Source organism: Malus sylvestris, chromosome 2 (genome assembly GCF_916048215.2).
Source record: "Malus sylvestris chromosome 2, drMalSylv7.2, whole genome shotgun sequence".
Taxonomy (NCBI): domain Eukaryota; kingdom Viridiplantae; phylum Streptophyta; class Magnoliopsida; order Rosales; family Rosaceae; genus Malus; species Malus sylvestris.
This window is the reverse complement of record NC_062261.1, coordinates 11,357,697-11,376,151: the sequence shown is the minus strand read 5'-3', so window position 1 is coordinate 11,376,151 and position 18,455 is coordinate 11,357,697. Positions and strand designations below refer to the sequence as shown.

The following is an 18,455-nucleotide window of genomic DNA, read 5'->3' as shown; positions in this document are numbered from 1 at the left end:
AGCCTCCTAGTCGAGACTCATTTATTGTAGTCCAAGACCAAACCAAACGTAGGATTATAATCCTACTTATGCCAGTCTAAGTTAGTCCCACCTAAGGAGGTGTAACAAACGCACCCTAAGAAACCTTTTTTTTTTTACTAGTAAGAACATGATTATATGTTATTCAATTTAGTTTAAAAAATATGGCTTAATTATGCACCTAAAACAGAAAGTTAAAAGAATCAAATCCATCTATAAATCTTGCCCACATGACACCTACAAGCAAGGAGAACCTTTGCCAAATTCACAGCCACCCCCATCCTCTCATCATCCCCACTTTCTCCACATAGCTCCCTCTTTTCCCTCATCAGGTTTGAGGAAGGAGGGCAAGGCGTTTTAATTAAGCCCTTGACTCTAAGTCTCTCTCTTTTTTTCTTTCCTTTTCACCTTCTCTCTTTTATGAGATCATAATACACATGAGGAAGCTTTGTCCAAATATTGATAAAGAAGATGGCCTCGAGACGGTTCTTGAGGTCCCCATACCAGAAGAGATGCTCACAAGTATGGGAAGCAATGTGCAATTGCGATGGCAAAACATGTTAACGTGGATGAAGGCTCAAACTCCTGACAAATGGTCAGCGCCGGTCATCGCCGGACGCTTAAACGAGCTGCGCTTTTTGCTTTACCTTGTTGGCTCTCCTCTCATCCCTCTTCAAGTTCAATTGGGACATTCTGTACATCGTCCAGTTAGAGATTCTTCCATTGTAAGAATCATCAATCCATCTGATAGTTATTATTTACTTACATTTTGTTACGGATTTCTATTGTTGTTACGTGAAAATGCATGGTTATATGGCATCTACCATCTTTACTTGTTATGTTAATATTATTGATAAAATCTCTAACTAATGAAGAGTTGAGACAATTCATTCGAATGAGTACATAAAGAACTTGCGTATTGTCCATAAATTAGAGAAGAATTAACAACGAAATACATCAAGCAATAATTCCACTAAATAATGAGAATCTGAGTGCAGATGAAAAAAATGAGAATCTGAAGATCACTTCGGCCTGGTTTGGTACTGAGGTGATTCTGAAAAAAGCTGGGAGTTTTTTTGTGTTTGGTAAACATTTAGCTTCAGCTTTTTTTCACACTTTTGGGTGAAAAAAAGCCAAAAACAAGAAGCTGCAAAACCCAGCTTTGAAAAACCGGTTTTTTTTCACATCTGTTTTACATAAAAGTTTACCAAACACTATAATACTACTTTTTTTTTTCAAAAGCACTTTTACAAAAAAGTTTACCAAACACTCTACAACTTTATTTCACAGTCGCTTATTCTGACAGCACAGCAGAAATAGTTTTTTTTCAAAGCACAACAATACCAAACCAGCCCTTCCTATGCTTGAAATAATCACATAATTCCACTCAATATGTGACAGCAAGCTTCAACAGCCAAATACATCGTGCAACAGTACACAGCCGCAACGGGAGGGCAACCAGCACTGAACTCGGTGACGAGCATGTGTGTGACCGGCGAGGTTAAGATCAGTGCATCGGATTTTCACCAAGGGGACGTGAGCGTTGGGGTCAAAAGGAGCTCAGACGAGAGGGGTGGTTTCGTGCTGTGGCAAAAGAATCCGGACTTGTGGTGCTTAGAGCTTGTTGTGTCTGGCTGCAAGGTCATCTGTGGAAGCAATGGGAAGCTTTCATGGAGGCATTCCTCTAACCAACAAGCACCCGTCTCTCAAGGCCCTCCTAGACCCTTGCGTCGTTTTCTGCAGGTATATGTATACACATTTTTTAACATTTTCTTATTTACTTTGGACATAATTATGAAAATAAATATATTTTTACAAATGATTTGTGCACTCCCTTTTTCACTTTATGTACACTTCTCTTGCTATCGGATACAAATAAATCAAAGAAAAATCAAATGTGAATGAAGAGAGCGTAGAAGGTGAAAATGGTGTGCACAAAGTCTACTCCCAGCCAGCTCGACCATCAAAAACCTAGTTTCATCTACTTGAATCCGTTCAAGTTCTCAATCTATTCAAAACCCATTAGTACGTTCACACAGAGAATTTGTTCATACAAGTAGGATTTTTACATTTCTTGACAACTCTTGAGTGATTAACTTACTTCGTGGCACTGACAATGTGATATGAACATGAACACATGCAGGGTTTGGATCCAAGGGCCACGGCCAATCTATTCGCAGACGCAATGTGCATTGGTGAGAAGATCATCCACGACGATGATTGCTTCATTCTGAAGCTTGAAACAAGTCCTGCTATTCGTGAGGCACAGAGTGGTCCAAATTATGAGATAATTCACCACACAATATGGGGATATTTTAGCCAGCGATCGGGTCTACTGGTGAAATTTGAGGACTCGAGGCTGCTTAGCATGAAGAAAAAAGGGGACGACACGGATGTGTTTTGGGAGACAAGCACCGAGTCGGTGATACATGATTACAAGTACGTCGACGGCGTCAACATTGCTCACAGTGGGAGGACTAGGGTTAAGGTGTTCAGATATGGTGAGCAGTCTGCAAACCACAAGAGGGAGATGGAGGAAACGTGGCAGATTGATGAGGTGGATTTTAATATATGGGGTTTGACAATTGAGAGCTTTCTGCCCCCTGCTGAAACGAAGCAAGGATATAGTTGATTTGATATGAGAACTTTTTTTTTTAAATTTATAAAGAGATAGCTGAAAGAAAGAAAATTGTGTAAATACTAGTGAGTGTGGAAGTGATACATATGTATCGCAACTGATGAAATTTTTTTGGGTAAATTACACAAAACTACCTCAATTATGGGTTGAACGACACTATCATACATCATCTTTTAAAAATGATAATATCATACCTCATCTTACGAATTTGTGCCAATGTCAGAGCTCCGTCAGTTTTTATGTTAATTTTTTTGTTAAATGCTGACGTGGCTTAAGACGGGACTCACTTTCTAGCCAAGTGGATAAAAATATTAATTAAATATTAATAAATTAAAAATAAATTTTTTTAATATTTTTATTTTAAAGCATGTGGGACCCACCCCCAATAATTCTCTCCCTTTCTCTCCTTTTTCTTCCTGATCCGAACTCATCTCTCTTTTTCTTTCCTTTCTCCCCTGCGTTCCATCTCTCTCACCTTCACCTTCACCTTCTTCCTTCGTTCATTCTTCACCTTTTTATTTAAAAAAAAAAATTGGACCAAAAAAACCCAGATTTTGTTTTGTTTCTTTTTTTTGCAGCTAGTCCGTCGGGCCTGGGACAAGATTGGCGAGGTGACGAGGATGCAAGGCCTGATTCGGTGGGGCCCGGCATAGAGGATCGACGGGTGGGGAGAAGGGGGTGGGGAAGACGAACTGGTTTTGTTTAAAAAAAAAAATTCTGCTCAGGTCGATGGTCGATTTCGGCTCTAGGGTCATCCTCGGCGCCTCCTCCGTCACCCACGATGGGTTGTGCGCCACCAACAACGCCGATGTGGCTAACAACACTGCACATGAGAGAGGAGAGAGAGAAATGGTGGTGGAAAAGGTTGGGGGGAATGGGTGGGAAGGGTTTATGAGTTTTGGGATTTTGGGGATGCAGGTGCCTAGAGAGAGAGAAGAGAAAAAGGCGAGAGAGAGAGAGAGAGAGAGAGAGAGAGAAAGGGTGGTGGAGGAAGGTTGGGGGAGGGACAGGTGGGAAGGTTTCTGGGTTTTGGGGATGTAGGTGCGTAGAGATGAAGAAGAGAGAGAGGCGAGAGAGAGGCGAGAGAGAGGAGAGAGAGAGGTCCCACAATTTTATATAAATAAAAAAATTAATTTTTAATTTTTTAATATTTAATTATTAAAAATATATTTAATTATTTTTTAATCCAGTTGGATTAGTGGGTGGATCCTGTCTCTAGCCACGTTAGCACTTAACACAGAAATTAACAGAAAAACTGATAGAGGTCTGACATTGGCACAAATTCTTAAGAAATTGTTGTTCAACCCATAATTGAGCTAGTTTTGTGTAATTTACCCAAAAAATTTGTAACAGCAATTTTGTTAAGTTGCATAATTGAATTGAAATTTTGTATGTACGGAATTTTTTAATGACAGTAGATAATAATTTTGATCAAGGGTTTGGCTTTGCATGTATAAAAGGGTGTGGTTACGATGCCCCGTGATATCAAATGCTTTGATGATGGAGTTGTATGATTTTGTTTTTTTTTTTTTTATAGCAGTTGGTTCTCAATGCTCAAATCTGACTGTTCATTTTTTTGAGTATCTAATTCTTTGTTGTTGTCACATCCCAGCCTGGGCCTCCACCACATCCCGGGCTTGACTCAGCCATAGCACGATATTGTCCGCTTTTGGCCTCGATCACGCCCTCACGATTTTGTTTCTGGGAACTCACACGATAACTTCCCAGTGGGTCACCCATCCTGGGTTTGCTCTTGCACGAACTCGCTTAACTTTGGAGTTCCGTTGGAACCCGAAGCCAGTAAGTTCCTAAAAAACCTCATGCTAGGTAGAGATGAGAATATACATATATGGCTTACAGGATCCTCACATCTGGGCGATGTGGGATCTTACAATCCATCCCCCTTAGGGGCCCGACTTCCTCATCGGCACACTTCCGGCCAAGGATTGGCTCTAATACCAAATTATCACATCTTGGGCTCGACTCCGCCGTAGCATGATATTGTCAGCTTTGGGCCCTAACCACGCCCTCACGATTTTGTTTCTAAGAACTCACACGATAACTTCCCAGTGGGTCACCCATCCTGGGATTGCTCTCGCACAAACTCGCTTAACTTCGGAGTTCCGATGGACCCGAAGCCAATGAGCTCCTAAAAGGTCTCGTGCTACGAAGAGATGGGAATATACATATAAAGCTTACAGGATCCTCACCCTTGAGCGATGTGGGATCTTACAGTTGCAATGTAGGTCAAAAACTGATATATTGGGAGAAAATTAGTTTATGACCAAAAGGCATGATCAAAGTTTAGTGAAGTGGAGTTTTTGGCTCCTGTAGTTTGTTTTTGCATATTCAGATACATGCAAGTTCGTAAATGTGTTCACTAAATTTTGCTTGTCAAATGAACCAACAAATTTCACTTTTTCAAACACGATAAATCACATTTGTGTTAAACAGGTAATGCTAAAGAGGCTAACTATTTATACTAAATTTTACAAATTATATGCCATGGTTATTAACGATTGAATTATTACTTAAGTATTGATTAACTTGTTTATTTTCTATGGATGACACATCACAGGATTTGCAGATTTGATAAAAAAAGTTTATTTATGAATATTATACTATACCATCCACTAGCTTAAAGTCTATATAAAACGAGAGATGTTTTAGCATGTTGGAAATACATTTCGGTACAACAAATGTAAAAATGCAATTGGTTAAAAATTTAAAAAAAAATTCAACTAATTGTTGCAGTCCTATTAAATTAGTAATGTGATTGTGTAAATCCTAGTAGATATGAGAATGTATCTTATATTCCTATAAGAAGTAGATTACCTATTAAATGTTGTAATCCTAAAGGGAAAGGTTTTTACCTATCCTACTACTATAAATAAAGGCACAATGGGGTGGAATAGAACACATCCACAATTACACATCTATCTGTCTCTCTACTATTGTTGCACATTCCCTCTCTCTGGCCTCCATAATCGTTTAGTAAATTATACCTACAACACATTATTAGCACGCTTTTAACGCTGCGCTAAAGAGAGTTTATTCTTCAATCAGGGGAGTATTACGTTTTAATCATTCTTTTTATGATTAATTTATTATTTTATTGAATTGATCTACATGATATTGATTCAATTTAATTTTTTTATGTTGAACGTGATACAACGCATTAAAGATGCAATTCCGGCTTTCGAGAAGAATCTTCTACAAATTCAAAGGCTTTTATTGTTTTCTGCCCAACGAGTACGCTTAAAATAAAGTAAGATATTTGAATCAACTATGAAGCATGAAAACATTCCCCATGATGCATGAACCCCATATGTTTATATTTTCCTTATGATATATATATTGTATATGTTCATAAATTTGTCAATAGATATTTGTTTCATGCACTACACAATTATATTTACTATGTGGAAATTGTGAGTCAAATTATATAAAATAAATTAGAAGAAATTTAGGGTTTTCAAACCCTAATTATGTCGAAAAAATATGGGTACTTGCGACACCATCACCACGGACACCTTGGACCTCTCACGGCAGCAGCCCTAGGGCTTTGCTGCGCTAATCTAGACCACTAGGCCTTCCAAACCAACAGATTTTGGCCTATTGTCCCGTGTCCCTTGGCCCATGAACTCACTAGGCTTCGCCCCAGTCTCGACCTGCTTGCTAGCAACTTTGGCTACTGGGCTTAAGTTGCCTCAGACCCAACCTGCAAACCAGCATTTCGCTGGGCCTGATCCGTGCCCCTCCTTTAGCCCAAAGAGCTAGCAGCTGCTGCTGATGGGCTCCATGCTCTCGGCCCATAGCCTGAAGACCATTCCATGGGCTGCTTTTGCAACCATACCCAACTCGAGCCCCTCATTTGGCTCACGGCACCCAGCCCTATCTTTTGGACTATGGTATTTTCGACCCAACGCTATTATTTAGCATTTTAAATAATTTTAACCCGCGTGTTATTATTATTTTTGCTTCTACGATCTACCACAAATGGTCCCGATCTATTGAATTAATTAAAAGCGACCTACAATCCATTAATCTGATAATGAATCCAAAATTATTAACCTGAAGATCACTTTTGGACATTAACAATTCAATAATTTATTTTTATATTTTGAACCGTTGACTTACTTTCGTAGTTTCGAAGCTTTCACACTTGATTTCCCGAAGAACTTCAAATCCACTACATTTAGTTGTATATTGCATTCTGTGTTCTTGCAGGAATCTCTCTTTTATGAGCTAAACGTTCATAAACTAAATTGAACCTGTAGTTTCAAATCTAGTGCCTTTGAAACCCGAAGATTTCATAAAACAATACACCCATGAAAACCCGACGTTTTTTCATGACAACCATGTCTTAGAACTCGAATGTTCTAACTTTGATGCTTATGGATGATTCGTTCCCATAGCACCAATCACAATCTTGTTCCCTCCAATTCAATGGATTGTTGAACCGTCACAAGTTCGATTTTCCTGATTTGGACGTTTCTAATAGAAACCACTTTATGTGGGGTACAAGACGTGAAATGTCCATTTCACTATCAAGAAGCTGAGAAACCATTGAAGCAAACAATGGCAAGAAAGAGTTGAATAAGCCTCCGCCATAATCTTCATTTGAAGACTTATGCCCAAAGCATTACAAATGGAAATACCTCCCAAAAGAGGATTCCATGGCTATTTGACTCACTTCTATGGACCACTTAATCATGAAAAATATTGTCTGAAGCACATCATGATTACATTCGTGAATAAGTACAATTTTGAAGTTTATAAATCCAATCGAATTTTGATTGGAGAATACTTTTCTCGTCGATCGAATTTTGATTGGAGAATACTTTTCTCGTCCTTCCTTGTTTCTAACTCGCCCCTGAAACAGCAGTGTAGATAGCGGAAGTTTTCCAAATTCTCGGATTTGATTACTACCACCAACGTGAGATAACGGTATGGACTCAATTCGACTAGAGTCTACCGAATAGCTCGACCTAGTTCGATCAAAGCCTACCGAATGGTGATGCACTGTTTCGACAGGGATACACCTAATGGCATATTCTCTCACAATCAAATTTTAAGTTTCTTTTTACAACATTTGGTAGAATCAGGGCCTGCCAAGGTGTGGCATTATGCCCGAAACATAATCCTTGGTACCTAAGACCTAAAAACTTCAAGAATAAGGGAAAATATTCCCGAACCTTAACCCTGCAGAATCTATTTCCGTCTCGATGGAATAGACCATTGGTTATGCACATGTTCATTCCCCTACCAATGTTGTTAAGGAGTACCATTCTAGTAATCAAGACGTGAGACTAATTTTGCTCCACCAAACATCGTTGGAAGAATAAAATTTTGACATGGATGGCCTTGATGGCCGAATCCCCTTAGTAAACCATTTAATTTGTGAACATTTTTCCATGTTCTTGGATTCACGTTTGGTGTATGTTTTACTTATGGATAATCTTATTGATATTGCCCTCGAATATGAGTTAATTGAATCATGTTTCTTAATACATGTGACCGATTTAATTAAACACGTGATTAGGTAGGAATGTGGGAAAGTTAGTTATCTGGATGAATGCGTACTACACACACTAACTTTACACCTAAATCACATCTCTAACAACGACTTCAGGTCTATCCAACCTGATTAAGAGTATTGGCACGTTCCTCGTTGTATAAATGGTACTGAATCACCATTTAAGGGACCTTAAATTCTCCTTAATGTTGAGTTTTTAAGGATATTCGAGACGACAATGATCATAAATGAACCACTGAAGAAAATAGAGTGGATTATCTTTGCACTACCTCCAAAAATGAGCCTGAAGCTTTGATTTGGGGCCAATGAGTTGTCTCCCAACTAGGAACACACCACATGTGACCGGCCTGGAGATGGATGATTGAGCAGTTTACTTGTTTTGGCACGACCTTTTGGGACACTTAGGTCGAACAATGATGCTACGACGCATCTCCTTACCCGAAGTAAGGATCTTGTGCCTACAAGCACACTTTACCAAAACCCGCTCGTTTTAGAAAATTGATTTCTAAATCATCCCTAGCAAAGATACAAAATGACTCTCTTTTCATAGTGGATTCAAGGGAATATATGTGGATGCATACCATATAAATACTTACAGTTTTGGTTGATGAATCGACAAAATGGTCACATGTTTGTCCACAAACATTACTGCTAAACCTCATGGCCGATAAAGGGTTCACCACCCTACTTATCCCTTAAGGTCTGGGAGACTGGATAATGTTGGAAAGTTTATATCAAAGGTTTTTGATAAAGTATTGCAGTATTTTGGGTATATAATTGAACATTGAATTCCTATGTTCACCCCAAAGAGTCTCGCCTAGTGATCATAAAGCGCAATTTAAATAATCACCCGAATTTTGGTAAACGTACCAAGTTTTCACTTTCTTCTTAGGGCTATGCAATCCTTGTACGTAGTTATGTTGGTCCGCCTTGAGGCCCATTGCCACCCAACCTATATGACGTTACAGTTGGCTACTGGGTACGAACTTGACGATTTTCGTATTTACGCATTTAGGTGAGCATTCCATGTGCCAAGTTGCGCCGTCGCAATGTACCAATATAGGTCCTCAAAGAAGGATGTATATCTTTTGTCGATCATGATTCTCCTTCACCTTCGTCCTCTTAGAGCCCTTGCACACGATCTATTTATCGCTCATTTGCGAGTTATCACTTTAATGAGAACAATCTTCCCGTCGTTAGGGTGAGATAAGAACGTCAACGTTCCTGTATAACGTCAACATTCCTGTAGAACAATGTAAATTTGCAGGGACGTTATCCACTAGGTCTCATCTTGATCCCCGTACCGCACATGTATGATAAGTAAGTGCAATGAATTCTAACTTTCAGAATGTTGCTCCATACGCATTCCTCTGATCTAGCTAAAGTAACGAGATCATGTATCAATTGCAAACATGCCTGTAATGATAGACGTACTAAACGGATGTCGAGTCAACATCCCTGGAGGGTATGCCACCCTTGTTAGACGGTCCGGTACACCGGCAGATAGCCAATCAATCTGTCTTGGCCTAAAGCACAATAGATCATTCGATTCGTATGATTCACTTCTCTAGAAGAGGAAGACACTACACAAAAATGAATCTAAACTCAATCCCTGTCTCAAATCATTTTAATCTCATAAGATTAATCTGGATCTCTCCCGAGACTTAAAGTTCTTGGTCCAGTATACTAGTTGGGATGAGCTAAATGGAATTGAAATGAGATTATCATCGATGATGTTTTCACTTATATGGTAGCTACCGACATAAATGAAAAGTGACGATGTCGAATCATGTTCCGTTGATTAAGTGACAACGTAGAACTGATTGGATAACCAAAGTTACAATCCAAGTCAAATTTCTTACCAAAGTGTGTATTGGACCTGTCGTTCCTACACTGCCCAAGGTAACCCTGTTGTGTTACAAGTGGGAAAGGAAGCGTTATGAGATGAATGAAATAGTGCAATATGATGCACGTCTTACGATGCAATGTTTCTCTCAAACTTCCTATGATTGATAGCAGCATTATGAAATGTGGTTAGTGTTTTCAGTGTTTTCTCCATGGGGATATAGATACAAAGATTTACATGTAAGTTCCCAAAGAATTACATGAACTGGTTCAAATAGTTCTAAAACCATGGAACACCATCTTAACTTGTTTGAGGCGTTCACTTACAATCCGACGGATGTGGTATACCAGTCTAAGTGATTATTTGATCAGTCCTGGATATGCATTATGCCCTTATGTGTTAAACTATGAAGTCTTATTCCAAATTGCTAGAGTTACAGTTTATGTCGTTGACATACTTCTCACTAAGACTCTAGAAGAGCTTGAGAAAACTACCTCGCACCTGAAGATGGAATTTGAGATGAAGGATCTTGGGAAAACTCGTTTATGCTTTAACTTGAAGTTCAAGTGTTGTTCTAACGATATTTTGGTCTACCAGTCGAACTATACCTCGAATGTGTTACCCATTAGTATACTTATGATCGTTCATACGTTATATGCAAATGAGACTCTTGAAGAGGTTATGGAATCTGAAATTCCATATCTAAGATCAACTTTGCATTTCGTTGTACTTAGCTCATTGTATTTAGACAGGACATCTCCTTCGCTGTTGATCTTGGTAAAGATGCAGCACCGCGCCTACACGCAACCACTGAATTGGTATTAAAGACGTACCCTGAAGGTACTACATGGGTAAATCCTAACGCATCTTAGTGGATTCAACCCCTTGATCCTCGAAATGATGCTTGTCTTGTTGTTATGCTAACATAGGTTACTTATCAAACTCGCACAAGGCAAAATCCCCAAATGGTTATGTCTTTACCGTTAGGGATATCGCAATATCCTGGAGGTCTATGATATGACCTTAGTTGCAAAATCTTCAAATCGTTCCAAGACTCACCTTATTTCATTATGCCACAAGTGAGACATGGTTAGGAGTTCTTGTTAAGCATATTCGAAGTACTTGCTATGTTTTCATCCATCGTTGAGTCCCAATGACGATCCATGAAGATTATGCCGCATGTATCCACCCGACCAAACCATGATACATCAACAAAGTCAACACCAAGACATATTGCGTCTACATCTACATCAGCAAAGTATCAGGAGATTGAAGTCATGCAAACCGATCCCAAACAACCTTGCCGACCTCTACATGGCATTACTGCCGAAGTCAACCTTCCAGAAGCTTGTCTGAGATATTGGTATGCCTAACTATTCATATGCAAATGCTTATAGTTCTCATTTAGAAGTCATGTTAAACTCAGAGGGAGTATCCAGAAGTATACTCACTTGATCTTAATGTACGTTTTTTCACTACAATTAGGAGCATTTTTCCCACTGGGTTTTTGCTACCTAACTAGGTTTTAATGAGGCACCCATCTTGGGCTGATCATACCCTTGTGAGCTCTTCTACTTGCATCCAAAAGACGTATAGTTTTGACTTAATGTAACTTCTCACTTTTCTCCTTAGTCTATGGGTTTTCTCCCACCTTGGGTTTCACCATAGCTAGGTTTTACGAGTTTTACCTTTTTATGCATTCTTCCGTTGATCTGAGACTCTCATTCACTCATTGTGCCGACGACTTCATCAACTGTACTTACTCCATCACTGAAGACCTGATGCGCCATTTACTTGAGTATTTACACACTTAAGGGGGAGTGTTGCAGTCCTATTAGATTAGGAATGTGATTGTGTAAATCCTAGTAGATATAGGAATGTATCTTATATTCCTATTAGGAATAGATTACCTATTAAATGTTGTAATCCTAAAGGTAAAGGTTTTTACATATCCTACCACTATAAATAAAGACACAATGGGGTGGAATAGAACACACCCACAATTACACATCTCTCTTTCTCTCTACTATTGCCGCACCTTCCCTCTCTCTCTGGCCTCCATAATCGTTCCGTAAATTATGCCTACAACACTAATTATATTATTACACTTAGTGTATCAAATCATGTTCCCAATAGATTTTTTTTTTTAAAATGAGCTTTAATGAAAAGGATTTGGGCCAACAAATATTTAACCAAAAACCATCCCAAAATGTTATTTAACCAAAAGGGCTCAAAGTTTAATAAAAAAATCATCCAAAACTATTGTCCACGGGTCAAACTTACAAGTCCAAGCCACTACAAATCTACACTTCCGTAAATACCCCTAAATGATTTGATATTGTCCTGACTCTTCACCAACATTAACTCAGCACGAAACCGCCATAATAACTCCCTGTATTCCTATCAAATTGAATTCCCCCATTTCAAAAACAACCAAATCAAAGTTCAAAAAAGAAGCATTCATCGAACTAAAGCCACCGAAACAAGTTCAAAGAAGTTTACTGGCAAAAATCGGCGAAAAAGTGTCTAGAAGAAAAAAAAAAGAACAACAACATAAAACTGTTTCTGAAGAACCCAAAACATAACACTATTTTTTGAAAGAAAAAAAAATCAGATACAATGTTTGTTTTGTCTGTGCACAAACAAACATTATATTTGGAAAGAAATGAACCAAAATCCAAAAATAGTGACTTAAAGTCCAAAAACAGTGACTTAGATTCCAAAAACAGTCTATGTTTTAACCTTTGACTATTTTTTTTTTTTTCATGTATCAGTTGATTATACTTAAGAAACAATGTGCTTATTTTGCTTTGAATCCAAATACAGTGAATTTCACTATTTCTTTTCTAGCTTACATTTAAGAAACAATGTGTCTATTTCATTTGGATCCAGAAACAATGATTTAGATTCTAGAAAGAATAACTTAGATTCCAAAAACAGAGACTTAGATTCCAGAAACAGTGTTACTTAAAATCCAGAAATAGTTTATTTTTAAAGTCCAAAAATAGTGACCCGTCGTTATTATTGAATATCTCAAATTTATTTTTTGAAGAAACAAATAATGAACTCCACTGACGAAGAAAAATTGAAAAACAGTATCTCGAATACACTATGAATAATAACGACGATCACATTTCAACAAAATAATACAAAATATAAATTAAATAACATGAGGATCTATATTTTTGTTTCCAAGAAAAAGAAGAAGGTCTGCAAAACAACGATGAAATCCATTAACGACGAAAATCTGGAACAAAACCTAAAAAGTTATGGGTAAAATCGACAAATCATAATTTATTATAATTGGGCTAGTTTTAGTTGGACCAGTTTTAGTTGGACTACTTTAATATGGGCCTTGTAGTAATCATTAAACAAAACTTATAACATGGTTCTTTATTAAAACTAAAACTTTTCAAGTTCTTTTCATTAGTTTTTCTTAAAAAAAAAAATCATATAAAACTTCCAAAGCTAGCTACGTGTTATTATCTAGCCTGGCAAATGCAGGAGAGGAAGATAAATCTTTGTAGGGCCCATGATATAAATAGGGGCTTTCTTCATAGTTTGACACATCTTCCAAATTGACACGTGCTTGTAGAGAAGCAAATCATGTCGTTCATAGGTTGGCCGGAAACAAAATCCAGAAATAGTGACTTAAATTCCAAAAACAGTGACTTAGATTCCAGAAACAGTCTATGCTTTAACCTTTGACTATTTCTTTTTTTCATGTATCAATTGATTATATTTAAGAAACAATGTGCTTATTTTGCTTTAAATCCAAATACAGTGAATTTCACTATTTCTTTTCTAGCTTACATTTAAGAAACAATGTGTCTATTTCATTTGGATCCAGAAACAGTGATTTAGATTCTAGAAAGAGTAACTTAGATTCCAAAAACAGAGACTTAGATTCCAGAAACAATGTTACTTAAAATCCAAAAATAGTTTATTTTTACAGTCCAGAAACAGTGACCTGTTGTTATTATTGAATAGCATGCATATCTCAAATTTATTTTCTGAAGAAACAAACAATGAACTCCACTAACGAAGAAAAATTGAAAAACAGTACCTCAAATACACTATGAATAATAACGACGATCACATTTCAACAAAATAATACAAAATATAAATTAAATAGCATGAGGATCTATATTTTTGTTTCCAAAACAAAAGAAGAAGGTCTGCAAAACAACAATGAACTCCATTAACAATGAAAATCTGGAACTCAACCTAAAAAGTTAGGGGTAAAATCGACAAATCATAATTTATTATAGTTAGGCCATTTTTAGTTGAACTACTTTAATATGGGCCTTGTAGTAATTATTAAACAAAACTTATAACATGGTTCTTTATTAAAACTAAAACTTTTCAAGTTCTTTTAATTAGTTTTTCTTAAAAATAAATCATATAAAACTTCCAAAGCTAGCTATGTGTTATTATCTAGCCTGACAAATGCAGGATAGGAAGATAAATCTTTGTAGGGCCCATGATATAAATAGGGGCTTTCTTCATAGTTTGACACATCTTCCAAATTGACTTATGCTTGTAGAGAAGCAAATCATGTCGTTCATAGGTTGGCCGGATACGAAATAAGCAAGAATGGGACACCATTCCGTACGGGCAACCTTTGAACTTGATTGGTGACTTGTTATTAGAGGATTGAAAATCATTTGTAATTAGAGCAAGTCCACCGGGGCTTGCTTTGCCCAGTACCTAGTCAACATAACCCACTGAGGGTCTGTCCATTAACTCCACCCCACAAAGTTGCCTGGCACCCAGCCCAAGCCATGCAACAGACCAGCCCAATTTTGACAGGCCCAAGAGCCAACCTATTTGGCTGGCGCATGCATGACACTCACGCCCAAGGCGAGTAGCCGACAAGGTTGCAGAGGGCTGTCAGCCCACTTGTGCTCCGGAGCCCCATGAGTGATGCGGCATGCTCATAGCCGTTGGATTTCCAACGGCTATTTTTTGTAGACCGTTGGATTTCCAACGGTAAAAAAATTTTAAATTTAACTTTTAAAATGGACCATTCGATCATAGATCAACGGTCCACGTTTTTTTCACAAAAATAAAATAAAATAAAATAAAATAAAAAGGCCCAACGGTCAGAAATATGACCGTTGGCCACGTGGCAACTCCCTGGCTCTTGGATTTGAATATTTTTCAAATCCAACGGTCTAGATTAATTAACTATATTAAAATTTATTAAAAATTTAAAAAAAATACAGAAAATTTAAAAAAAAATACAGAAAATTTTTTAAAATGTTATTTTTTTCCTATAAATACCTAACCCTCAGAAATTTTTTTAAAATGTTATTTTTTTCCTATAAATACCTAACCCTCATCTTCCACCTTTACACCACATTTCAATATTTTCTACACTTTCTATACTATCTACATTTCAATATTTTCTACACTTTAAGAGAAAAAAATGTCTTCGTGGAAGCTCATTGAAGATGTTACGTTGTGTGAATGTTGGGTTCACACTACTCATGACCCGATTACGGGTAATAAGATGGATAAGCGAGAAATGTGGAGTAAAATTACGAAAGCGTTTTGCGATGTACATGGAAAAGACACCAGAACTAGTCAAGGTCTTCAAGGTCATTGGAAAAAACTCAACGCATCATTTACTTGTTGGAAAAACACCATCTCTCATGCTTTTGGTAACCTCCGTAGTGGGACAAGTTTAGCGGATCAGGTGACGATATTTTTATTTATTTATACACATTCCACCCACATCAATATTTTAATTTATTTAATTTCGTATGTAATTTCTTATGTCATTTTTATGTAATTTATATGCATTCCACCCATATCAATATTTTAATTTATTTAATCTCTAAAGTAATTTTATTTAATTTCTTATGTCATTTTTATGCAATTTATATGCATTCCACCCGTATCAATATTTTGAATTTATTTATTTGTGTTACACCCACATTTTTTAACACTATCTTATCCCACATTTTTATAGACATTACAGGCTCAAGCATTCTACAATTCAAAGAACCAGAACAAATCATTTACCAGATGGGAATGTTGGCAAATTGTCAAAGATTGCCCTAAATACAAAATTGTGGCAACCGGTCCAGAAGTTGTCATGCACAGTATGGGTCTACATAGTTCTCCAGGACCAGACATGGCCGAACAAGAAGCTGACACATTTCAAGACACGGAAGGGACGCCTGAACAAGTGCCCGAGACCCAACCGACTCGTCAGTCCCTTAGGCCTCAAGGTAAAAATGCATCAAAGAAAAAAGGTAGTTCTTCCAAAAATGACTACACTAAATATATGGAGGAACTTACTCGCCAAGGTGAACTAAACATGGCATGGGAAAAGGCTAGAGATGAGGAAAAAGTTGCTGCTATGGCAGCAATAATAGCAGCTACTGAGGCCCGTGATGCGGCGGCTGAAAGACAAAGAGAAATAGTTAATCGAGAGAACGAGCTGGTTAGAGAAGCACTTCATCGAGAAAATGAAATGCTTAGAGAATAAAGGATGGCTCAAGCAGATCGTGACACTATGAGCAAGTCTCTAGTAGGACTGTCTCCGATTTCTAAATATTTTTGGGCATCGGAAAAAAGAGATGTCATGTGAAGGAGGCGTGCAAGAGATGCGGAAACAAGTCAAGGGGGTTCTAGCTACACAAATCATGGCAACCAAGATCCTAGCACCACATATCCTAACTCGAGAGACTTTGTATAATTTTTATGTAATTTCTTATTTTTTTAGAATTTTATTTAATTTCTTATGTAATTTTTATGTTTTTTCTATTTTTTTTTTCTTTTGAACTTTATTTAATTTCTTATGTAATTTTTATGTTTTTTCTTTTTTTCTTTTGAACTTTATTTAATTTCTTATGTAATTTTTATGTTATTTCTTATTTATTTTTAAAACTTTATTTATTTTTATTTTATTTATTATGCAATTTTAATGTAATTATTTATTTATTTTTGTACTTTGTTTAAACACATGAAATAAGATTACATAAACTCACCAAATAAACTTAAAAACAAAACACACTACATAGAATTACATAAACTCACCAAATAAACTTAAAAATAAAACACACTACATAGAATTACATAAACTTAAAAAAAAATACAATTTATTCTTCAACCACAAGCCTCATTTTAATTATCTTCGCCTTTATGCAATCCCCACTAGTGCTCAATCAAGTCATTCTGGCAGGTTACGTGCCAGTATGACCCTTGCACATCAGTGTACCGCTGAACGATCAATTCATTGTAACGTCCATCACGTTCCAACGGCTCGTGTTGCACTGGATCTTCGGTCCGGTCATGAGCACAGCAGATACGTGTTCTTGAGTTGTTCATTGGATCCGGCTCATATTCATCGACGACATCATAATCATACTCATCTTCAACAATCATGTTGTGGAGAATAATACACGTCATCATGATGGATCGAAGAGCCTCGACATAAAAAATTCTAGCTGCAGCCCTGACAATCGTCCAACGAGCTTGCAGGATACCAAAACAACGCTTGACATCCTTCCTACACCCTTCTTGACATTTTGTGAAGTGTTTTTCCTTTTCAATCTGTGGATGTGGCACTGTTTTGACAAATGTTAACCACCTTGGGTAAATGCCATCTGCAAGGTAGTATGATCCCTCATATTGGGTACCATTAACCCAATATGTGCATCTCGGCGATTTTCCTTACAGCAGTTCATCGAACACTGGGGATTGGGCAAGGACATTTAGGTCATTCTGAGCTCCTGGAACACCAAAAAAAGCATGCCAAATCCATGTATCAAATGAAGCCACGCTTCCAAAATGATGTTTTTGACTCATTTTCTATCGCCATATGCTCCTTGCCACGCACTTGGATAGTTTTTCCAAGTCCAGTGCATGCAATCGATGCTTCCAATCATGCTAGGGAAGCCTCGCATCTCACCCTTCCTCAGAAGCCTTCTCATGTCCCTTGGCGTGGATGTCCGGAGGTACTCTTTGGTGTAAAGGGCTTCAATTGCAGAGCAAAACCGCATCAGAGACTCTAGAACAGTTGTTTTTCCCATCCTCGCGATCTCATCCACTTGATCTGCCGATGCTCCATATGCAAGCATTCGCAAGGATGCCGTAATTTTTTGCTCGAGAATAAGACCTAGAACATGAAAAGCATCCTCTTTTTGCACAAAGTATGGATCATGGTTGCAAATATCACTCATGATTTTGTCGAACAAATTTTGTTGCATTCTAAAACGACGTCTAAAAATATGATCAATGAATATGCTATTCGGAATAAAATAATCTTCCAATAGATCTTTACCTCGTTTTTCCCTTTTTCTATCGAGGTTTGCAGCACGTCTTGGTTTAGCTATCTGACCCACGGCTTCCATGACACGGCGGAAATGTGAGGCATTCTGTCTTCTATGGTGATCATCCTC

The 18,455-nt window shown here is 37.5% G+C and overlaps 1 protein-coding gene across 1 annotated transcript; it reads left to right on the top strand.

Moving 5' to 3' along the window:
* Nucleotides 1–280: 280 nt before the first annotated feature.
* On the top strand, nucleotides 281–2,854 carry LOC126583228 (uncharacterized). Its single transcript, XM_050247560.1, has 3 exons — nucleotides 281–743; nucleotides 1,420–1,761; nucleotides 2,162–2,854. The coding sequence occupies exons 1-3, from the start codon at nucleotides 456–458 to the stop codon at nucleotides 2,648–2,650; spliced, it is 1,119 nt and encodes a 372-aa protein (XP_050103517.1). The 5' UTR covers nucleotides 281–455; the 3' UTR covers nucleotides 2,651–2,854.
* Nucleotides 2,855–18,455: the final 15,601 nt, after the last annotated feature.

Bases quoted from the DNA above. Each gene is read 5' to 3' on its own strand.
- LOC126583228 (XM_050247560.1), top strand. From the start codon at position 456: ATGAGGAAGCTTTGTCCAAATATTGATAAAGAAGATGGCCTCGAGACG. The intron at 744-1,419 runs GTAAGAATCATC...AATATGTGACAG, and splicing joins CAGTTAGAGATTCTTCCATT to CAAGCTTCAACAGCCAAATA. The intron at 1,762-2,161 runs GTATATGTATAC...GAACACATGCAG, and splicing joins CCTTGCGTCGTTTTCTGCAG to GGTTTGGATCCAAGGGCCAC.